Source organism: Centruroides sculpturatus, unplaced genomic scaffold, assembly GCF_000671375.1.
Source record: "Centruroides sculpturatus isolate CEXI.00-Female unplaced genomic scaffold, Cexi_2.0 scaffold1085, whole genome shotgun sequence".
In the NCBI taxonomy this organism is placed as follows: Eukaryota; Metazoa; Arthropoda; class Arachnida; order Scorpiones; family Buthidae; genus Centruroides; species Centruroides sculpturatus.
Genome location: NW_019385453.1, coordinates 3,984 through 27,442, shown reverse-complemented (window position 1 = coordinate 27,442; position 23,459 = coordinate 3,984). Strand labels below are relative to the sequence as shown.

The 23,459-nt window shown below is 33.8% G+C and overlaps 2 protein-coding genes across 2 annotated transcripts in view; one reads left to right on the top strand and one right to left on the bottom strand.

Annotated features, from left to right (window-relative positions):
- LOC111639150 (nitric oxide synthase-interacting protein-like) overlaps positions 1–23,459 on the bottom strand; it is a 127,441-nt gene that overhangs the window by 100,714 nt on the left and 3,268 nt on the right. The window lies entirely within an intron of this gene.
- On the top strand, positions 4,748–15,757 carry LOC111639147 (neprilysin-1-like; the record flags this gene model as incomplete). The annotated part of the gene is made up of 7 exons (XM_023384936.1): positions 4,748–5,354; positions 5,894–6,270; positions 6,388–6,429; positions 6,616–6,777; positions 6,844–6,927; positions 12,929–13,134; positions 15,497–15,757. Coding segments are annotated over exons 2-7 (1,104 nt in total), but the record flags the coding sequence as incomplete, so codon positions are not given.

The window sequence follows — 23,459 nt, the reverse complement described above, 5'->3', positions numbered from 1 at the left end:
AAAAATTTCCGAGATGAACAACATTCCAATGAGAATCCTCAACTCAAATTGGTGCCTTTACTACTCGATCGTCCGGCTGCCTAGAAACGTATATTAATGATAATATGATCAATTTGTTTATTAAAATGTCAAACCTTTGCAAACCCTTTTTTTCAAGAAATGAAGTTGTGGATACGAATTAATAAGCTGTTCAAAAATAATAATTTTGAATACGAAGAATATGAATTCCTTAACTGATTTTTATAGAAATTTATCAATATCAAATTTATATATTATTTACTACTACATTATTTTATCAATAAATGAAGCAAATTCGGCCTATTATTAGTTAAGATTAGTATTAAAAAAATTACGTTAGTACTAGGAAACGCAGCAGCTACTTACAAAAAAATGACTAGTTCTGCAGAATATTACAGTAATTTTAATATACAGTTTAACATAATCTTTAATTTACTTGGATGGATAATCTCATAATCTTATTCCATTAATTGTTTTATAGTCATTGAAAAATAATAAAATTACATTCGAGTATGCAAAGAATGATTTTTTACGTAAAAATATCATTACAGTAAGGGCTAGGGATGTTGCGATTCTATGAAATAAATCGATTCCAGAATCAAAACAAGTATCTCAACAAAGGACTCGAGTCCAAAATGAAAAGGAAACAATCGATTTTATTTTATGTATTTTAGCAAAGAAAATTAAAAATCGCATAAACGTAAATTTAATAAATCTTACGGTAATAATGAAACAGAAATTGTAATAAATTGTAATAATAGTTAAGACGAATTCTCTCACTATCACCGAGAAAAATCTTCTCAAATCTCTTTTCTAATCATCTATTTCTCTTTATAAAACACTACTCGCATTTTAAAATAGTAGTTCCGCAGGTACAGAAGTTGCCATCCATTAAAGCTACACATTTTTCTGTTTCTTATACAATCCTGGAAAGATTTTCCTCATCCCAAACCAGAATTGAAGACAATGCTGCCAATAGATTAATCAAGTTTACACTCAGTTCATAAGAGCTGCTTTTTATGTTTGTCGTGAGCTAGTTTCGTGGAAGCTCCAAAAGTTGAAATCACCATATCCTTTTAGACCTGTATCCTCAACTGAGTCAGCGGATGAAGTGTCAGTCTGCGTGGTCCTTCTTAGTCTCGAGACGGCTTTGTCACAAGTTGTTGCGTCGTAGAAATGTAAATTTTTGAATCTATGATTCCAAAATGATGGAATCAACAGAGAAACGAAGTTCATTATCAAATCCTTTACTTATATTACTGAAAAAAAATATCATTTTTCAGGTGTTGTCTGTTTTAAAGACATAACGTTAACTTGTTTCAAACAATTTGTCATTTTAGAAATGGTAATTTGATTCATCACTTAGTTCTCTGACCTCTAAGAGCTTTCAAAGGTCAATCGTTTATTTAATTGTTTGTATATCCTGCGCGTTTAATATTTCAAGCGCTTTATTATCATTCGACACGATTTGACATAATAGTTTCTTCGTTTTAACAACTCTTATAAATAAATATCGCGAAGCTTGACGTATGTAGTACGAATACTCGCATCAAAGGCATCGATTCTAATAAGCAATTGATATAAAAGAATCGATTCCAAAGTACTTGGCGTAGAAAGGAAAAAAAATGATTCCAGAATAAAATCGGTAGAATCGCAACAACGCTAGTAATTGTACTTGGTCTTTGTACACACGGGTGAAATCAAACACAAAAACAGTTCAAAATAAAGTTTTCTACACGTAGCTAGTATTATACATTATTTCTTGCATCATCTCATAACGTATCGTGTGATACAGAATGCAAATAAAGCATGCTATTGATATGTTAAAAGCCATTATTATACAATTTATATGAATAGATTTTAATCGAAAATACAACTATAAAAATAATACGCAATAATCACTATCAATATACTGTAACTATACAATAGAAATCATACATCAGTCCAGAACTACGAGCATATAGCATATAGTCGCGACACTGCCTAACTGAGACATTAGTAGGCTACGTAACGTTCATAAACTACTAAATCCGATACGTTACAAAGGTTAACACTTAACGTTTATAATTTATATTTATACGTAATGCGTTCGGTTCAACAAATAAATCCAATGTAAAGTTTAATACTGTGATATAACATATAGGCTATGTATATATAACGTCACTGTTTTCGATTACATACGTGTGCGTCACTACACAAACGTAGAAGACAAGGTAATAATGTATTAGAAGCATTCGAAAGTTATAAGAAACGTATATACTATTATCTTAATATCGTGACAGTAAACTAATTGGGGAATCAACTTAAATCAATGAACCACTCGATTAGATTTTAAAATTACGGTCGTATAAATTTATGCACATTCTAATGCTCTTTAAATTGTAAAAAAAAAAAACTTTTTTAGCGGTTATGAAGGCATTTCATCTAAAGTATCATATATAGAAAATATGTGAAAGTAGTTGGGCCAGGTTTTCTCCGGTATGTCTTAAACTTATACCTGGCTAATTAACGGTTCGGTTAATTAGCAGAAAGAGTAATTAACTGAACTGTTTAGAAACTAGAACAACTAATCACTTAAAAGTATTTTATATTCGAGAAAACAAGAGCATTGTTTGTCCATTATTTTCTTTACAATTAACTTGCATTTAATCGTACAGAAAATAACTTGGTAAAATATTAGCATTAATATTCTGGATTAACTGATTCCGATAATTGTTTTTTGAACAAAACAAAATTGTAACTGACAATGAAATCAGGAATTTACTTGTTCCATAAGTTTTTCTTTTTAAATTAACTTATTACGAAAATCCTTCAACACGAAATTTCCTTGTCTTTTCGGATGCAGTTTTTGTGATTCCATACTGCTAAGCCGGACCAGCTTTTCCCGAAAGTGAATGTCCGAGTCAATCCGAATCCACCCGACCAAACAATCAATTCTCATAAATCTACAGAATTTAAATGAATTTAATTAAATGTTGATTACTCTGCTTCCCAAAGAATTAAGTAACCCAAATTACATAATGACATAATCCTTACGTCATTATGTAAGTAGTTTTGCTAAACTTAGGAGAAAATGTCTGCACGTAATTTACAGGCTCCCGTTAAATAGGTAAAATACTTATTTATTATTTAAGTAAATATTTTACCAAAAGATTATTCATTTTATATGATGATCTCAGCACGAGCATCATCAACTGGTAACAGTTTGTGGGTGCGTTCGTTAATAGCGGTCGCTCTGCAACGGGAGTGCGCTGCTGTTTGTAGGAATTTAGGAACGACAGTGAAAGAAAAATGGCGGCGCCCGCACTATCGATAGTATCGTGTGAAAGAATCTTTAATTAATTAATTCTAAAATGAGCTTTTAGAGGCAAAAGAAGGGTCTCAATTGTATAATTTAACCAATAAAAAAGATTATTTGTTGAAAGAGCATTCAAAGTAGCCACGAAAACAATTAGAATGCTCGCGCGGAGTTACGCGGAGGTATAAAATAACGCACCCTTTATTACANTGTGTGTTTCCATTAGAACCGGCTGGATACGCACTAAAGTACGTTAGTTTAATTCTAACCACGATGTACATATCAGAATAACTAAAATCTTGCTTACAATACAAAATACAAACACTCCACCAGTAGAAATCTTTGCCTATTCTAGAGTTTAACGTCTCGTATAAAAATTATAATAATTTATATATTTTAGCCTAAAAATATATATTTTATTTTTAATACTCTCATATATTGTATATGTTAAACTGCAAAATTCAGGTATTCTCCGAAATGCCTAAACAATACGTAAAATAAACTTTTACCTTCATATACTGCCAAAAAATCTTAGGCATTTTATATAATACCTAGGAGTGTTAGGCAATGAAAAACTATGGAAAGAAATGAAAAACTATGAAATTCGGCCATTGTATAGAATGACCCAATTCACAGATTGCCGGTAAGCGTAGACTATAACTTAAATAAATAAATTTTGTGTTAGTTTATTTTATTATAAAAGTATATTAATGGGATTTCAGTGTTCCGGATAATATTTAGAAGAAATCTTGCAGAGCGTATCGAAATCCATCATCATTCTAGACATTTGAAATTTAAAGTAAAAAAAGAAAAGTTTTTCTTACAAAACCTTGCAAAACTACTTCATCCGATATATTCTTCTTTAACATAATACTGAAGTGAATTAATTGAAGACAAGAAAAAAAAAAAAACTTTTATCAAGCCATGCCATTTTCTATACATTTTAAGAAAATTTCCCTTTCTAATTTTTTGTTTTTTGGAGCAACATCAAATTGACGTCACAACTGTGACCTTTAAGCAAAATACGAATTAATGCATCGGAGCTATATTCCACGGTAACCATTCGAGACACAAAATAATTATATAATTAATAGAAAAATTATTTAAAAAAAATTAAAAACCGGTAATTAATCTACTTTATTAAATCAATCATTAATATAAAATTTTTAATAATATATTCTACGCAAAATCGTTTTAATTACTTTAAATAATCCAGAAATATTTCGTTTCAATAAGGAAATTTAACAGATATAAATCTAAATCACTTATTAAAGTATACATTAAATCGTAGACATATATTTTGATTTAAATAATTGTTTCGTCGGCCCGTAAATCTCTACGCGTCCAGCGCATCCTCTCGACGCGTACAAACGCAAATTACATCATTATAACAATAAAAACGAATGGTACGATCGCGACGAGAGAAATTCAAAATCCTTTCCTCGTATTTATAAGATTGCAATTTATAGATAATAAGCTACGGCGTTACTAAGAGTTTATTTCGAAACAAAGAGGATGTTTCTAATTGTACCATCCTTCTTAAATTAAATTTGTTGCACGGACGAATGACGACGTCTTCGCCAGTCTAAATCGAAGGTCGAGAAAAATAATTATACGAAGGAAATTGCTAGAATCCATAGCAAGGAGGACTTACGAGTTTATAAAAAATATGCAAACACCGAGAATTTCCTGGGATAACGAGGAAAGAGGCGAGAGGTTATTTTCGAGAATAAAAGCAATCAACAAGTGCACCAAGGGGGAGGAGATGAAGCAAACCCCCGACAAAAAGCGCAATTTCGTTCCGACGCGTACCCGTCGCTTCCGTCGACGCCCCGGTCAAAATATCGATCGCGCGAACAGATGGCGCTCCGGAATGTCCGTCCCGAGCGAGATCGGACGCGTCATGTCGTCGACGAGACCGAAATTCGCTCCGGCTCCGACAGGATGCGGCACTCTTCTGGCCCGGTCACGTCCACACCGACGTCGACTCGTCTGAATCTTCGTGCTTCGCAACCCTCCCGCCGACCCCCGCCCACGGGTGAGCCATTTCTCTTCCTTCTTCTTCCTTCCTCGCCTGTTGATGCGGCCGCAACCTCTCCGAAATCGCTTCTTTCCTTCGCCTCTACTCCGCACCCGGCGACAATTATAAATATCGATCTCTCTCCTCTCCGTCCTCCGCTCGTGTCGTCGCTTCGCTCTCTTCGCTCCGGCCGCCTACGCCTTATTTTCTACCCAAATCTACCTGTTGACCCTTTCCTCGGCCGTCGTCCGTCCGTCGGCCCCCTCCGACGTTCCCGCATCGATCGCCGTGGCCGGTGCGCGCGACCAACGGCAATCGCCATTCGCACTCGCGCGCGACACGATGCGCTCGCCGCTCCCGGTGACGAAAATTGATTATCGTCGGCTGAAGATCTCCTCGATTGGAATTTTCGCCCGGCTTTCTCGCCTCCGACGAAATATTTATCGGAAAATCTGCGAAATTCGTCTATCGATTTGTCGGGAAGTCGTCGAATCGTCGCGGCGCGTCGGATGGAAGCGATCGGACGAAGGATTAACTGCGACGTGCTTTCGTGGCAGGTGTTAATTAAAGGTGCGAAGAGGAAGAATGACTCTGCAGACGGGCAAGTGCTGCGACGGCGAACCGTTGGCCGGTTATCTGAACGAATACGACCCCGTGATCAACGGTGCGCCTGCGGTCAACCAGCAGCGCGACATTCTAGGTGACAACTTCTCCCCCGGCAGAAAGGACTGCGTCAACGTCAGAGAGAACCCTCTGAACAGACTCGACTCGGACAAAGCTCTGCAAGTGAAAATGGGTAACATAAGGGTACAGATCAAAGACCCCGTAGTCTTGAATCAAAGGACTCATTTAGAACGTTATCTCATTTTTACCGTTGTTGTGTTGTTGGCTCTGTGTATCGTTTTTATATACCTAACGTTCTCCAGATCTCAAGGTAATATTTTTCTATATTACTCCTAATTAATTGCTCCTTCAGTTTCGAACCTCATAATATCTTGCTTTAACTTCCTCACTAAATAATCAAATAATCATTTTTTTTTACAAATTTTAGGAAAACTGTCAGTATGTTTATCACCAGAATGTGTCAAAACGGGTAAGATTGATTACTCATCTATTAAATTTATAAGACACTCAGAACGATTTCCCAAACTTTATATTTAATCCAATAAAAAAGTTTTAATTAAAATCTAATAAATATTATCCATGATAATATATTATTAATATAAAAATAAAATCGTTAAAATTCTAAAAATTTAAATCTGCCATTCTTAATCTTCAGCTTCTTCGTTATTGAGTAGCATGGATCAGACGGCAGATCCGTGCACGGATTTTTTCCAATACGCCTGCGGAACTTGGAACAAGCGCCACGTTATCCCAGAAGACAAGAGCAGCATCAGCACTTTCGAAGTGATGGCCGACGATCTACAAGTTGTGCTAAAAGGTAAATATTCCATGGCGTAAATATTGCACACACTTCAGCCTTCGTTATTCTTCTTGTTTATTCCAGATCTGTTGGAAGAACCCACCAACTCTTTCGATAACAGTGCCACTATCAAGGCCAAAACTTTTTATCGTTCTTGCATGGACAAACGTAAGTTTATCCTAAATATACACTATCGACATGGAATTTCTTAACTGATCGAAATCACGATATCGAAAATAATATTGCTGAATTTTTAATATTAATTTTTATTTTCATCGATCTTTTATTAAAGCAATCTTTAATAATTTAGTTAGAAAATAAGTATTTTCAATTGAATAATATTCTTTCGTTTCTTTTCGTTTTTACCTTTGATTTAAAATGAAACTTAATCGTATTAAAGAGTCCGTGAGGAAATTAAATGAAAGGGTTTTTATAACTAATTAATTTTGATTTTTAATTATTCAAAGAAGACTATATTCTTTCGAAATTTAATCTTAGATATAAGTTTATTATGGAAATGTTTTCAATATTTTATACATTTAACAAGAAATATTTTTAAAACTTATATCCTATTAACAATTAAAAAATTATAGTTAATTACGCTATTATGTACTACTGTACAGTAGATGTCACTTTACGATTAATATAAAAGTCTACATGTGTATAAAATTCTGTGTTTAAATGTTGTATTTTTTCTCTGATATTTTAAAATAAAAATTGTTCCCAAAAATCCATCGACAAGTCGCTTAACTTTTCCGGCAACATTTAAAAGTGCGTGTGCCGCCATCTGTTATGATATTTTATTAAATAAACTTCTTATAGTTTTAATTATTATAAAATGGTAAAAAGCTTAATTTTGAGGGTAAGGACGAGTTTTATTATTATTATTTCTTTTTAAATTGTAAGCGTAACATTCGTTAAGTTCGACTCTACTGGAGATACGACAAACGATCCCCTCTATCTCGCCACCCCTTTGACCTTTAACCACCAAAATTTAATAGTATCAATTTCCCTAAAACAAACCTCAATGAAAAATTTCAAAAATTTTTGAAATAATGCATGGGAATAATGAAACTTCAAAGAGGGTGAACAAAATCGTGTCCCTCACCAGCGGCGTTCGCAGACTATAATAAAGGGGGTACGAGCTATAAAAAAGGGCATCGTACGTATATTATGCAAGAAGATACCTGTATAAATAAATATATATATATATATATAGAAGTATCTCTTAATTAACGCAGTGAATTAATCCTTTGATTCTACCCTGTATATCAAAATCGTGTTAATCAAATACGATGGTACTGTACCTCGGTACTCGACCAAACAATCACCACCGCTAGATCAAATTTTCGGTTAATAACAAATATTTTTATTTTTATTTTGCCATCAGTAAATAAGTTTTTCGTGATGAAAATGAGTAACTAATTTAAAAATAAAATGAAACATTAAAGATCTCTCGGTGACTAAGAAAAATTCAACCCGACGACAAACATGGGGCACGTGCCCCAAGTAAGGGCGAACCTGCCCCCCCACACACACACTAACATTCATACATACTCGTATAGAAAAAACACTCAATTTTTTTTTTTTTTCTCGACGTTTCAATGTCCCGAGTCCAAACGTGTAAAAATCTTAGGGGTAATTTTTTGCACTTAATATAACAATTGATATTATTGTTAATCGTGGGTAATTATGGGTAAATGTGATCGATGGGTGGACGAAGAGCGCGAAATAAACTGCGTTTGTTTTATTTTGCTAAATAATTATATTTAATAAAATAAAACAAATCCGTTCGTTTGGAAATAAGATTTTCGCGCTCTTCGTGCACCCATCGATCGCATTTGCGTCGATAATGCAAACAGCAATATACGGAGCGAGATAAAAGATACTCATTTTCGACGTCCTTTCTAGCCTTTTGGAGTAAATAAATATTTTTCGTTTGTACCGGCTTTTATCGTATTTGGTATCTGCGTCACTTTCGCCAATCCTTTCACACGTTCTAACGATCCATCTATTCAGTTAAGGAACTTTTCTAAAATCTTTTTATTGCTATTTTTCACATAAAATACTATCGCAAACTCAGTCGGTCGAATTTTTTACGCACTTCTAATATTCGAGAAACATCTGTCGCGCTGTTTTGAAAAGTACTCGTCGTAAAATAGTTTTTTTCCCCTTTCTATTCATGGATATTAAAATGAATCTACGTTTAAGTAGTTGCCTTCTTTGTTTTTGAATCTTACCTTACCGAGTAATTGCAATTAAAGTGTCCCTGTTCGACATTGTCCGGAGATATTTAGCAATCATAATGCAATCAAATCAGATAAGGCAACATTTTGGAACGTGCGGAATACATTTCCGTAAAAACATTAGTGCCGAAACTCACCATTATGGCACTTTTGGCGCCGCAAGCGACGAAAAAAGCGGTTTCCTTTCCATAAAAGTACGTATTACAGCCGAGTTATTGGTGTAAAAGCCACGACTGTTGGATGTCATTTTTATCAGTTACGAAAGTCTTTGCCTTGCAAGAACGTGCAGTTCTTATTAAGCCGTTTTTGCTGCGGGTGCGCTTCGTGGATTTCGACGTCGTAAGATTTTACACCGAAGACCATCGACTCCGCAAGTTCTCTTCGGAGAACGATGGTTTGATTCGACAAACCTGGATATCTGGAAGTTCAAACCGGTCGAGTATCCAAATCTATTACTTCACAAGTAGCCTAGTTGGAAGAAGTTACCACGGCTGTTCTCGAATGTTATTGCAGCCTGTAACGTTATACGCTCCAGTAGTGCACGTGCAGTAGTGTCAAGGGAGTTGACCGTATTCTATAGCAGTGTGGAAACTACCGAGAAAGTTGATGCGTCGTTTTCCCTATAACATTGGCCACAACCGCCTACGTGAAAATCCGACCGACCTTTGTATCGACCTTTCTTGCCATAATAGAAGCGAACGTGCCGTGGCCGTGGAAAATTTCGTGAAGAGCGAGGTGCATTTTCGTCTCGGTGAAACAGCGAACACCCATAACTGTCGTATTTAAACAACACGAAGACTAAGTTTTTACAGCATATTCCAATGCATTCGCCTAAAGTTAGACTAGTATGGATTCGCAGTCATATTTATCCTTGGACTCTACTTCGAAGGAGCTAGTCCTAACGGGCCTGTGACATTCTCTGTCAGGCCCAGAGATACCGAGAGATGTTTGACACTTTTGCTGAATCTTAACTGCCACAGCGAGTATGCATTCATTCAACTGGAAGTTAGATACGTCCAAACGCTAGACGACCGAACGGCCGAGCAGTTAAGGCGTCGACCTACCTTTTTGGGAGACTCGAGACCGAATCCGAGTAAGTCGAAAACCCCCAGAAATTATCGGGTGATATCTGTCTCGAATATGTTGGGCCCCGTCCCGCGCTGTCTGGCCACCATATTGTCGACCCGGTCAAACCCACGATGGGCTTTCTACAAAAAGCTCTTCTTAGTAATTACAGGAAGGAGAGAGTAGAAAAAAATACATCAGACGCTGAATAAAAAAGTTTCTGCGAAATTTTGCCGATAACAAAGTGATTAGTCATGTGTTTTCTATTGCCTGGCCACCTGGTTTTCAGTATCTTAATTAATCCATGTGATTATTGGTCGTGGGGACACATACAAAATGTAGCTTTATCGAAGACATGTTGCAAATTTGACAGCCGTGGAAGATAATGTCACATTGCATGTGAAAAGCATCACAGATGATCAATTGCGTCCGGCAACTCGGCACATTGTTCAACAACTTTAGTTTCTATACCTTCAGAATGGGGAGCACGTGGACCAGTACCTCTACATTGCTAAGGCATGTATAATGTCTCGTACTGTACAAATAAAATGATTGTTTCTAGCAACGCCAAAAGTGACATAGTCAGTTTTAGTACTATTTTTTTTTTATAGAAGAGTCTTCGCACGTCCTGAAATGACACCATATTAGATTTTGTTATATTTGGAGCGTTAAATATCACTCCACACAGTGTTGAATATGAGTAATTTAATTACTATCATTTGGTATCATTAAATTATTATTATAATTTATTATTCATATTCGTTATTAATTATTTTGTCTTTTTATTTTAAAAACTAGAGTAATGCCGGATGGCAAGAGATGATTATCACTGTATAATAAGTGTGCCATTAAAAATACAACAAAAAGCGTAAAGTTAAAAACAACAACAAACAAACAAAAATAAAAATGATCAGTAAAACAGTTACATAAAAACACAGCGGAATCATAAAATAGAGAAATGAGAAATATGGAAATGAGAAAAAGACTAAAAAGGATTTAGTTTTTGCTTTCAGCTACTTTAAAAAGAACCATAACCATTCCAACGATGTACACGTAGTCAGTAGCAGTAGATCGGAGGAAGAAACCAACCGGTTAAAATCTCCATATGAATAGCAGAATAGAGGAAAACGACGAACGATGTACACAACACGAATGTAATACGCAATGAATAAATGCAATGCACACTAACACGACAAACGTACTGAACAATACAAATTTCTTTATATAAATAAAAATTTTTTCATCTAATTTTTAAAATCGGAAACTACTAATGATAACAAAATTAATATTCAAAATTAGGCAGACAATTGATACAACAACATACTATAATTTCTTGTAAAAAACCGAATTTAGGGGGTCCCGATCGATAACCGCGCAAAAACATTAATTATTCTTAGTTAGAAACAAATCATTTGATTACTGGTTGTGGCAGAAACATAAAAATCCGAGCTCGATAAGACGAAAAGATATACCCGTATAAAACTCAAATGATCAGGACATGGTCAATTTTAACGAATTAAAAAAATCCAGCAACGAGTTGCTTTACTTTCCCGGCAAATTTGGGGACTGTCTGTTACGATATTTTATTTAAAACACTTTTTATATCTTTAACTATTATAAAATGGCAAAAAGCTTAATTTTCAGGGTAGCGACGGGTTTTATAAAAAATTGTAAATGTTAACAAGTTAAGTCCGACCCTACTGGAGATTCACACGACCCCTTTTATCTCTCCACCTCCTCGATCTTTAGGCTAATCACTAAAATTTCATAAAATTCCCCTAACAAACAAGAATTCCTGCAAAATTTCAGAAATTTTCGACAAAAAGCACGGAAGTTATTAAGCTTCAAACAGGGTAAACAAAATCGCGCCCCCACACACATAAACATTTATACATACAGAAATAACCCCCGATTTTCTGTGAATTTCTCAACGTTTCAAAGTCCTCTGAGTCTAAAAATGTAAAAATCTTAGAGGGTCATTTTTTGACGGATCGCCATACTTTTCCTCTGTTACATATAACAGCCGGGAAAATAAAAATGTTTATAAATTAAATGTATACGAACAATTACTAATTCTCACAGAAATAACTTAGAGCGATGCAGTTTTTATAATTACAACTTAATGTTTTGCTTTAAACATTTTATATCGATTGTAAAATTTCATATTCTTTGGGGAGAATATTCATTCAAATCGTAAATAATTGACTAATTAAGTCGATTATTAGTAACTAATGATAACGTGATTAGAATACTATATTTATGAATTAATTGTCATAAAGTGAGGTAATTAGCTTTCGGATACAAAACTATTTTACTTCCGATTGATGTTACATCATCACTATCCATTTCATTTAAAAATGGAATGACCTCGAGAAATCGCTCACTGCCTTAATTAGGGGTGGATAACCTAATTACGTGTCTAAAGTGGCACGTAAGGAGAAATCATAACGTATCATAAGATTTCGATTTATCATCTGTCTTTTCAATCATCCTATTGGTTTATCACCCGATATTCCTTCTTTCTTTCATCTCTAATATGGAGATGCTGGCTGGATCGCCTTTTCTCCGATATTCCTTCTTCACTCAGCTCTACATTTATTCTAATTGAAGCGTGTTTATTTAATTTCTTTAAATATCGTTATTCGAAGTGTAAAACTTTGGAACTCATACACATCTTTAAAGCTAGTATATACGCGGACTCATAAAGGTTCTCCGTCCCTGGCCTATTGAATTCAAATTTTCATGGTTTTATGGATAGTTAAAATCAAGATATCTGGAATCGTTACGAGTTCATCCTTTCATATAAATGATCGCACAAATACGACGATGTTAAACCGAAGTTTTTGGTTTGTTTACAGATCACATAGATGCCATAGGGGACGAACCCTTGAGAGACGTCATAGACCGATTGGGAGGATGGCCGGTGACCAACAGCAATTGGTCTGAAGGCTCGTGGACCGTCGAAAGGCTACTGGGCCATTTGCGAGGTGATTACAATCAGGGGATCATTGTAGAGCAGTGGGTAGGACCCGATGATAAAAACTCGTCCGTTAATATTATTCAGGTAACTTTACTTTCAATTTAGTACTGTAGCCAGAGTTGCCAGATACTTTTCGAGAAAATAAGCGAGAATACTGTTTAAAAGAAGCAAAATAGAGATTAAAATAGCTTAAAATCAAGTAATAAACAAGTACAGTACATACAGCGGTACATACAGTTCCAGTATCACTTTAATGTGAAGTACTAAGGCTAATAGATGACGTTCCAGTCTTCGCTTCAGATGTAATTATTTGATGAACTAGTCAAATACAGCATTAAACTAAATAAAATGAACGTAGACTTTACAATTAGCCCAATCTGGCAACTCAATGTAGTCGTGTAGACCCAAAATGTAAGCAGTTTACATATATATAATCTTTCACTTTCCTCTCCTCGATAATATACAAAAACAACTTTTACTTTTTTTAAACACATTTTATTTGATTTTTAATTAAAATTTAAGAATCAATTCGATATTTATTCTTTATAGGATGATTATTTAGTGCTCGTTCTTTTACACATCGGTATCAGTTGGCAAAAATAAAAACGTCCTCATATTTTGACCAATACATAAAATGACAGTTTAGGTGGCATACTGAAAATACCTCATTACAAATAAAATGGAACGAAATTATTTTACAAATACAGTATTCGTTACTTCCTCGAAATGTTAAGGGTCAGAAAGATGCATAAACGTAATACTTATCGGCTATTCATTTGCTACGACGTTAAATTAAATGCAAATAAAAACAATTTCTATCCAGAATTATGTTATAGAAGTGCAAATAAATATAGACATCTTGGTGTACAAATTTCACTTCGCTCTCTGTTACAGCGAAACAATCAAAATATTTTCAAATCTATAAATAATTAGAATTTTAGACTCCTATATTTGTTGCTATTTTTTAATTTAAAGTTAACCTAAGAACGGTGAAGGACCTAAGGGAAGAACACAGGGGCCTTTCATTGGCATAAAAAGAAAGATATTAAAATTTATTTGTTCGAACTTCAAACATTTTTAAACGCAACATTTTGATGTTAGAACAATTAAATAGCAAATATGGTTTGTCAAGCCATCCTCAATGTAATCATCGTATACATGTTAATGAGTTAAACAGTACATATTAATTACTCAAATATTTTAAATTATTGAGTTAATCCCTCTTTAAGTACAGTATTGTATTTCAGGATCCGCTATTGCCTAAGAACAAATATACAAGATATTTTTGAAAGATCTCGCCAAACTTTAACGGTGTATTTTATGGCTAATAAAAATTAAAAAAAATCCATATAAATACGAGTTTTCGGGCCTTGTGTGTTCCATATAAAGCCCAAAAATGCCTCCTTTCTAAATTATAGTACAGTAGAGCATCGATTATCCGCCCCCCGATCAACCGACCCCTCGGTTAACCGACCTTCCTAGTCGGCAAATTTCAAATGTCCGCTAGTGATGTGGCGCTACAATATTTGGCTGTCTTGGCTACTTTAATATTATTTTTACGTGTTTTAGCTGGCAACACTCATTCGACCATGAAAGGGAGCCAGTATTTAAACGAAGCTTAATTTTCTAATTTTTAACGATACAATAGCGACGATTATTATTTTAAAAAATTTTTGTTAGGCTTAACATCGATGAAAATTCAACGCAAAATAGGTTAATAGCGATATACTAATATACTAATTACATGGGATATAATAATATACTACACTAATAATGGATTTTTTCATACTTTTCGGTTATCCGACTTTTCAATTATCCGACCAACTCCAGTCCCCAATTGAGTCGGATAATCGATGCTCTACTGTAATTCTAAAATTAGCTGTAATTAAAACCTTTTGCTTAACACAAAATAATATTAAGCTATGGTTTTGACGTCTATGTTTGAAAATGACATTTTAGGTGTTCTTTAATACGACGAACCGTTACATTAACTCAGAAATAGCGCATATTCATTTTACGCATGGCCGAACTAACGGAGATACATGTGAAACTCAACGACTGTACAGAGAGTTATAACTTGGAAAGGAAGCATTGTCGACCTATCTATATATGTTTATATAAAAATATTTTCATTTTTATGATCCTTAGAGTACGCTGTTAAACTTTGGCGAGAAACCTTTCGAAAACAACCTGTATATATTATTTAATATTAGGATAATTTAAATCTATTTTTTCCAATAATCAAATAGCTTACAGATTTCCTTCTTAATATTTTAAAGAATAAATTTTATATTATTAAGTTAAACATTAAAGTTCATATTTTAAGATTTACATATTTGAAATCAGAATTATTCAAACCATAAAACAGAAATTGCTAAATATTATTATTCCTCAAAAGAAATAATGTTTTTTTGCATTTGTATTATTTTTTCCGTTCTTTCTTTAGTTGTACGAAACTAATTTCGGATTGCCGAGCAGAGATTATTTTCTGAACGAGAACAGTGAAAGGGAAAGAAAAGCCTACCTACGTCTGATGATCGAAATAGCCGTTTTATTGGGAGCAGAAAGAGAATACGCCGAACAAGAGATGCAGGACGTTCTCGATCTGGAGATAAAACTGGCAAATGCAAGTACAAATGTCAATTGCTTATTGAAGGGACGTCGCGTTTGTCTGTCGCTTCTTATCGATTTGGCAGAAGCTTTAAAAGTATATTGTCTACACGCTCGAAAAAGACATCTGATAACGTTCGTGTAATGTGATTACACGACAATTCCATTATTGTTGTCAAATTTTGCTTCGAAGTAGTCAACTTTAAAGCAATGTACGTTTTTGTTTAATTGTGATGTCTTTAAATTTACCGAAATTCGAATAAAGCAAAGAAATTTTGCATGAAGTATCCAATTAATCGATTTTTCTTCAAACTCCTAGTTGTACAGATTATTTTTCTTACTTGATGTTATCGGATAAATTTCAGTCGTCTTCTTCGGGTGTGTAGACACTACCGGATTACCGTGCACCATAATTTACCTCAACGAAACACTTTCATCATTTCACGTTGCATTATTACAGACAAATATTCAAACATTTTGTTATATAAAATGGTTTTTTGAGTGAAAAAGATGAAAAGCATCAGTTTCTAGAAAACAAATTATTTAAAGACTAGCAGATAAACCCGGCGATGCTCGGATAAAAAGTAACGATAGCGAAAATTAAGATTATTAGATTATAGCCGATCTTATCCGTGTTTACCAGATGCAAGAATTAGGTTCACTCTCTTCCGAGAGTAATTAGAAAAGTCTTAGATGGGTCTGAAAACATGTTCGATTTTCCGCAAAAAAACCGCATTTAAAATAGTTCAGTAAAATCCGAATTCAGAGTAATCCTTAACCCTCTACCTCTCCCCCGCGGGGGATTTCCAAAAGTTTCTTATTAGAGTGCATTCTCGTGGCGTACCCTACAAGAGGCAGTTAAAATGAAAAAAAAAAATTGCACCGAAAATAGTACAGTAGAAGCTGAGTTCTTTAGGATAAGCCTTAATTCTCTCCCTCTCCTCCGTGGAGGAAATTTCGAAAAATCCCTTCTTAGTGTATATTCTCGTGACGTACCCTAACTGTGTACCAAATTTCAACTTTCAACTCCTAACCGTTTGGGCTCTGCACTTATTATTATTATTATTATACGGGATTTAGTGGGTTATACTCGGTTGATACTGGATTATTATCATTATTATTATTATCAACCCATCTCGATTATATTATAAGATACGCCGTTAATGTAAGATGCGGTCGGACGGCCGAAACGGTTAAAACTGCATGCCTGGAAACCTGGTGAGCCATCCCAGGAAGTACGCGTATGTGGTCCGTTCCGGATATGTCGGGCCCAGTTCCTCACTCTTCGGCTTCCCCCATTGTGACCCTTGGCCGAACCCCCATGATCACAGGAAAAAGAAATCCTCTTTGTGCCCACGTGGCAGAAAGCGACGAAATGAAAACACAGATACGCGGAGTCGGCAAAATCAACGACAGATTCAACCAATCGTCTTTGTCGATTTTCAAGGTCAAAAGAGAAGATTGATAGAACTAGTGTTTGACGCTCTTAGCACTCGTGTCGTTTTAATTTTACCGCCGGTACGTCATCTGCTTTTAATCGATGCCGAACAGAGCGATTTGGTTTCCTGGAACTAGTACCTTCCCGATTTCTCTATCCTTTTTCTGTCGTGACATATTCGGTTTACCGTATTTCTTTTTACACGCTTAAAGTTACATTAATTTATTTTCTATACTTCATTTCATAAAATTTTAGTATTCAAGATTTTGACCCGGGGTTACAGTTCCGGCTATTTTACTCTCTCTTCGGGTCTGCTTTTAATTATACATTTTCATCCGTCCTAGCTCAATCGATACCTATTATTCGCTCGATCAAAATTTTATTGAAGGAAAAATGCCTAAATTTCAAGAATGCTATTTTAAATAGATAATAAATCTATCACTTTATTATCTTCATATTAAGAATATATTATTTGATTAATACAGTAGAGCAGGGGTGGCCAAAACGTGGCGCATGCGCCAAACTTGGCGCATTGGACGATTACAAGTGGCGCTTCAGTTAGTTCTGAGCAAAATTGCCAGATTTGGCTTTTTTGCGATTAAGAATATTATATAGAAAAATTAATTTTTTATAGTCTGTCTTGGCAAGTTCATTTGTTGCACAATTCGTTACAGTCTATTTTGCAGATAAAATGANGTCAAAAGAGAAGATTGATAGAACTAGTGTTTGACGCTCTTAGCACTCGTGTCGTTTTAATTTTACCGCCGGTACGTCATCTGCTTTTAATCGATGCCGAACAGAGCGATTTGGTTTCCTGGAACTAGTACCTTCCCGATTTCTCTATCCTTTTTCTGTCGTGACATATTCGGTTTACCGTATTTCTTTTTACACGCTTAAAGTTACATTAATTTATTTTCTATACTTCATTTCATAAAATTTTAGTATTCAAGATTTTGACCCGGGGTTACAGTTCCGGCTATTTTACTCTCTCTTCGGGTCTGCTTTTAATTATACATTTTCATCCGTCCTAACTCAATCGATATCTATTATTCGCTCGATCAAGATTTTATTGAAGGAAAAATGCCTAAATTTCAAGAATGCTATTTTAAATAGATAATAAATCTATCACTTTATTATCTTCATATTAAGAATATATTATTTGATTAATAATTAACTTCAATTCTTATTACGAAATAAATATTTAAAGCTTTCATTCCAGAGCAAATAAAAATGTGTCCATTAGTTTTCGAAGAAAACAATTTTTAAAGTTCGATCAAAACATTTGTCTCGTCGATGTAGTTTACATTTTACGTCAATTTGACGTCATTTTATACGTTCCCACTACAAAATATTAACAGAATGGCGTCAAACTGGTGTAAAAGTGTTCAATATTCCGACAAAAAGAACGAATCTGAAATTAGAGCCTTACGGTTTATGGCATATAATATAAATTTTTCTTACCAAATATTATTTTTGATGAGAAAAAGTATGCTGTACAGATAAAGCGTATAAATCGCAATAGGTCTATATAATTTTTAGATATCAGGTTTGTGCCAAAGGCTTTTATCAGAACTTTTTTATGTTATTGGGAACTGAAATTATTAAAAGCTATGAACAAACTGTTAAAAAAAACTATCTTTAGTATTTTTATAACACTAACATTTTTAAATGACTGTTATTTGGGAGTTTCGATAAATACTTTTTACTTTCCCGGCTCTGTTATATATAACCGAGGGGAAGAATGGAAATCCATCAAAAAATGACCCCCCAAGATTTTTACATTTTTGAACTCGGAGAACCTTGTAACGTCGAGAAATTCACAAAAAATCGGGAGTTTTTCTGTATGTATGGATATTAGTGTGTGCAAACACGATTTTTCTCCCTGTTTGAAGCTTAATTCCTATGCTTTTTCTCAAAACTCTCTAAAATTTTGCAGGGAAATTTGTGTATTTTAAGGAACTCGATGCTATTAAATTTTCGTAGTTATAGGTCGACGGGGTAGAGAAATAAAGAGGGTCGTGTGTCGTATCTCGAGTTGGATCGGACATAATAACGATTTTACTGCTTATCAGCATTTTCAATTCTTCATAAAACCCATCCTTACCCTCAAAATTAAGCTTTTTGCCGTTTTATACTTAAAACATATAAAAAGTTTTTAATAATAAAATATCATAACGGATGGCGCCACGTACAGTTTTAAATGTTACCAGGAAAGTTAAGCAACTTGCTGATGGAAATTTTTTACTTTTTCGAACCTATGAACAGCCTTTCAGTCATAACTATCATGTGTTTAGCCAAGCCCATAATGGGAAGGCCGGTGGCGAAAGACGGGTCCTATACACGATCCGATAAGAATAATATTAATCAAATTCTTACAATCTGATTAATATAATTTGCATTCATTATACGTTCGCCTTTTTTTCAAATAACGTAAATCTATGTCCACATTAATTAACAATGCGTAAGACATCGTTAATGTCAATGTAAACAAAACAGTTCTGTTTGAATCTGCCATTATAAATTTATACAGCATCTTCTATAGTTCGTTGGAATCGTCAATTGTATATTTTTGAACCGTGTGGTGGTAGGAAATGTTTCTTATAATTTTCAGTTTGCAAGAAGCAGTAATAAAATAATTTATTCCTCTTTACCGACTTACGTCTTTACCCACCACCAGTAACGAGGATTAAGTCTCCCTCTCCATACCATCCACCACCACTACGACTGCCGCCCTTCATATTTCCAAAATTGAGTAAAATATTATATTACTTCTTTTCATTAATCTTTCTTAAATAGAAAGTAGAGTCCACATTTATTTCAATCTTTCATATTAGAGGAGTTTTGGGTGTTTATTTGCAAGTTCGATGTTGCCGTAGAAACTTAACTCTTGTTTATATTATTTAACCTAGGGCAAAATTGGTTTCGTTTTACGCCGTTTTGCTCAACGTCGTTAAGTGAGGACTTGCTGTACTAACTGTAATTAGCATTTCTTAATACAAAACTTATTTGTCTTGCATCGATATTTGACGGCGTAGAGTTATACGCAAATAAAATGCGTAACGAACTAATCACTTAACAATTACAGTACTATAAACTAGTAAAAATAGCGACGAGTATGACGAGTATAATGCTTATTAATATATATAAATAAATTATTATTTATTATTTCAAAAACAATAAAAAAATTATTTTATAAAGGAAAAACATTTTACAAAGTAATTATTTTACACGAACCTCGTTCGCTTGTAATTCCCATTTTAGTGTCGTTTTATTTGGATTCAACTATTGAAAAATTGTCAATATCAGAATATTGTCGTGCAAAATAATTAAGAATTTTACAAAGAAATGCTATTAATCGAATATTATTGCAGGCTAAACTTACACTGTTTCTTAGAATATCAAATATGTTTACTGAGAATTTGATAAATTATAAAAATTACTTTTTCCCACTAAATCTATTGTAAATTGCAAAAGAGGGGTCTGATCTCTAAAGAAAGACAACGAACTTCTAAAAGATAGGTGATGGAGTTCAAAAAAGAAGAACCCAGAGGAACGAGTCTGCTCCTAAGAAATCAGAAGTATGAAAGCTGATTTATCTTAGATTAAGTTATGGTTAACTGAGATTAATATTCCTAAAGAAACAATTTATAGTTTTGAACATTGTTTTAATCTTCAATACAGTATTTAGTTCTCAGTGTATATTATCTCGAAAAACGAATTATTATTGAAAACTAAAATTTGTAATATTTATTTAGAAAAACACTTTGGAATTGTTAGACAATGTCAACTTATAACTCTTTCTAACGCTTGGAATATAGAAATATTGATACCATATAGACAAATGACGTCAAAATCATCTATATTGTTGCAAGCAGTTATGACTTCTTCGATAAGAGAGAAAACAGCTTATAAAATTTACAACTATAACTTCGGAAAAGAGAGAAACCGTAACACGAAAACAATGATGACAACTAAAAATTGTTTCTTCGCAAATATTCCTCTTCAATTGATTCGTGTTAAATTTTGTAATAACTTTTATTTATGAATTTCTTTTAAACTATAAATATATTCTAAATTTCTCATAAGCAATGCACTTTTTTATATTTAATATAATTTGACGTTTTTGTCAATATATTACCTTTTTTTTCATTTTGTATTTTGTAACGTTGAAGTATTTTTCTCTTAGTCGAAGTTTCTGATGTGATTGCGCATTTTTGAAATAGTTGTCGAAAGAGAAATTTTTGGAATTTCTCTCGTTACGCATCGATTACAAATGCAACGTAACCAAAACAGAGTAGCGGAACGTTCATATCTCATTTTTGCCTGGTTATAATAATCTATCCGACGTTAATTTCTCTTAAACAAAAAATACAGAATAGAGAGGTTGCGGCCGACGTTTTCAACGCGAAAACGTGTACGTCGGACGTTCAGCGCTGCCTTCTTATAGGCCTAGAAGTTTGACAATGACGTTTGGAACGTCAGTGGAATCATGCTCGATCTTCTAAACGCCATTGTCAAACTTACAGGATGGCGGCACTGAACGTACGACGTACACGTTTTCGTGTTGAAAACGTCGGCCGCAACCTCGCTAATTTCGTACATTTTGCTGTGAAATCTGTAAATAAAACTGTCCTAGGCGATATTTTTTAAACTGAATTTATCGTCTCAAAAGTACCGATAATGTCGGCACTTTATACAATGCGTATAAGATGATGCCACGACGTCGGATTGACGTCATTCGAATACGAATTCATTCCGATACTTTTTCTTGACCTTAAACGCATAAAGAGGACCATGCAACGCGAGAGCCGTTCGTATGATTTATTTATGGCAATAAATTTTATTCGAAACGAAAAACCGACTAAATATTTGTTTTGTCAAAAAATATGAATTATGTAAAGAAAGAGTAATACCTATATATTATATATTTCAAAATAGAAATTGTATTTGGATATCTTAATCCATTTATTATCGTAAAATCATTAAAAACAATTAAGATTCCATATCTTATATCTTCCGTTGTGGATAGAATTGTGGAGAATTATTTAAGAATATTAAAAATAAATCTGGACTATAAATTCATTTAAAATTAGAAGAAACAGAAGGCGAGAAAAATGCAACGAAAAACATGTTTCTTCTACTTGCAAATTTTAAATTATAGTACAAGTTGACCCCCCTATAACACTGTTGATTTTTCCATTTTATATGAATTCCGTGTTGTACGAGTCACTTAAATTTTACAAATATGTGAGTCGTTCACAGCCCGACTCACGTATTTGTAAAATCTAAGTGACTCGTAGAACATGGAATTCATATAAAACGGAATAATCAACAGTGTTATAGGGGGATCAACTGTATTTAAGAAATTTATTTTATAATCTTATAGGTAATTCAAACTTACCTAGTTTTAAAATTTAATATCAAACGTACTAAGAGAGGAATTCCTTAAACGAACCGAAATTAAAATATTTCGGTCCGTGGTAAGAATTATTTTACGCCGTTTGCCACAATCTTTTTTTTACAGAAATCCTATTCTTCCAATGAATATTTAACTGCGGATTTTATACTAGAATTGGTTTCGTTTGAATGAGTTGTCATTAGAGAGAAGCGAGGAGTAACGGGATATTACTCGACGAATCGATTACTTTTGATTCCTCCTTCGTGGAAATCGGTATTGAATGTATGCAACTGTGTCACTCGACTAATCATTTTGTCGATAAGCAAAAAGAAAATCAGAAAAAATTGCACTTTTATTCACGATATGCAACAATTTTTAACATTAATATATTTATTAAAAAATAAAGCATTTAATGTTCATATTTCATTGCTCGTCCATTTACTCGTATAAGGTCATATTTTTAATTGTACTTTATGGTCTTTTATTCAACGAGCATTATCGAATCTTGCTGGATCAACGTGAACATTGCTGGAAAATTGGAAAACATCGATTGAGGAAATAATAAAAAATATATCCACTTATTTTTTATTTAACAGGCTGCAATTTCTTCAAAATAAGTGGCTAGCATTCGTGAAGGAAAATATAGTGTTTATAAACTTTAATTACCGGCAATTATTATTTAATTACAATTTGCATCGAAAAATGGTTTGATTAAAGTAGTTTAGTATTATAATCAAAAGTTAAGTTTGAGAATTGTTTCGGTAACAAATATTATCGCTAACTTTCGTTAATTAGAAATACAAGTCGACCCCCCTATAACACTGTTGATAATTCCGTTTTATATGAATTCCATGTTGTACGAGTCACTTAGATTTTACAAATACGTGTGCCGGGCTGTGAACGGCTCGTGGATTTGTAAAATCTAAGTGACTCGTACAACATGGAATTCATATAAAACGGAAT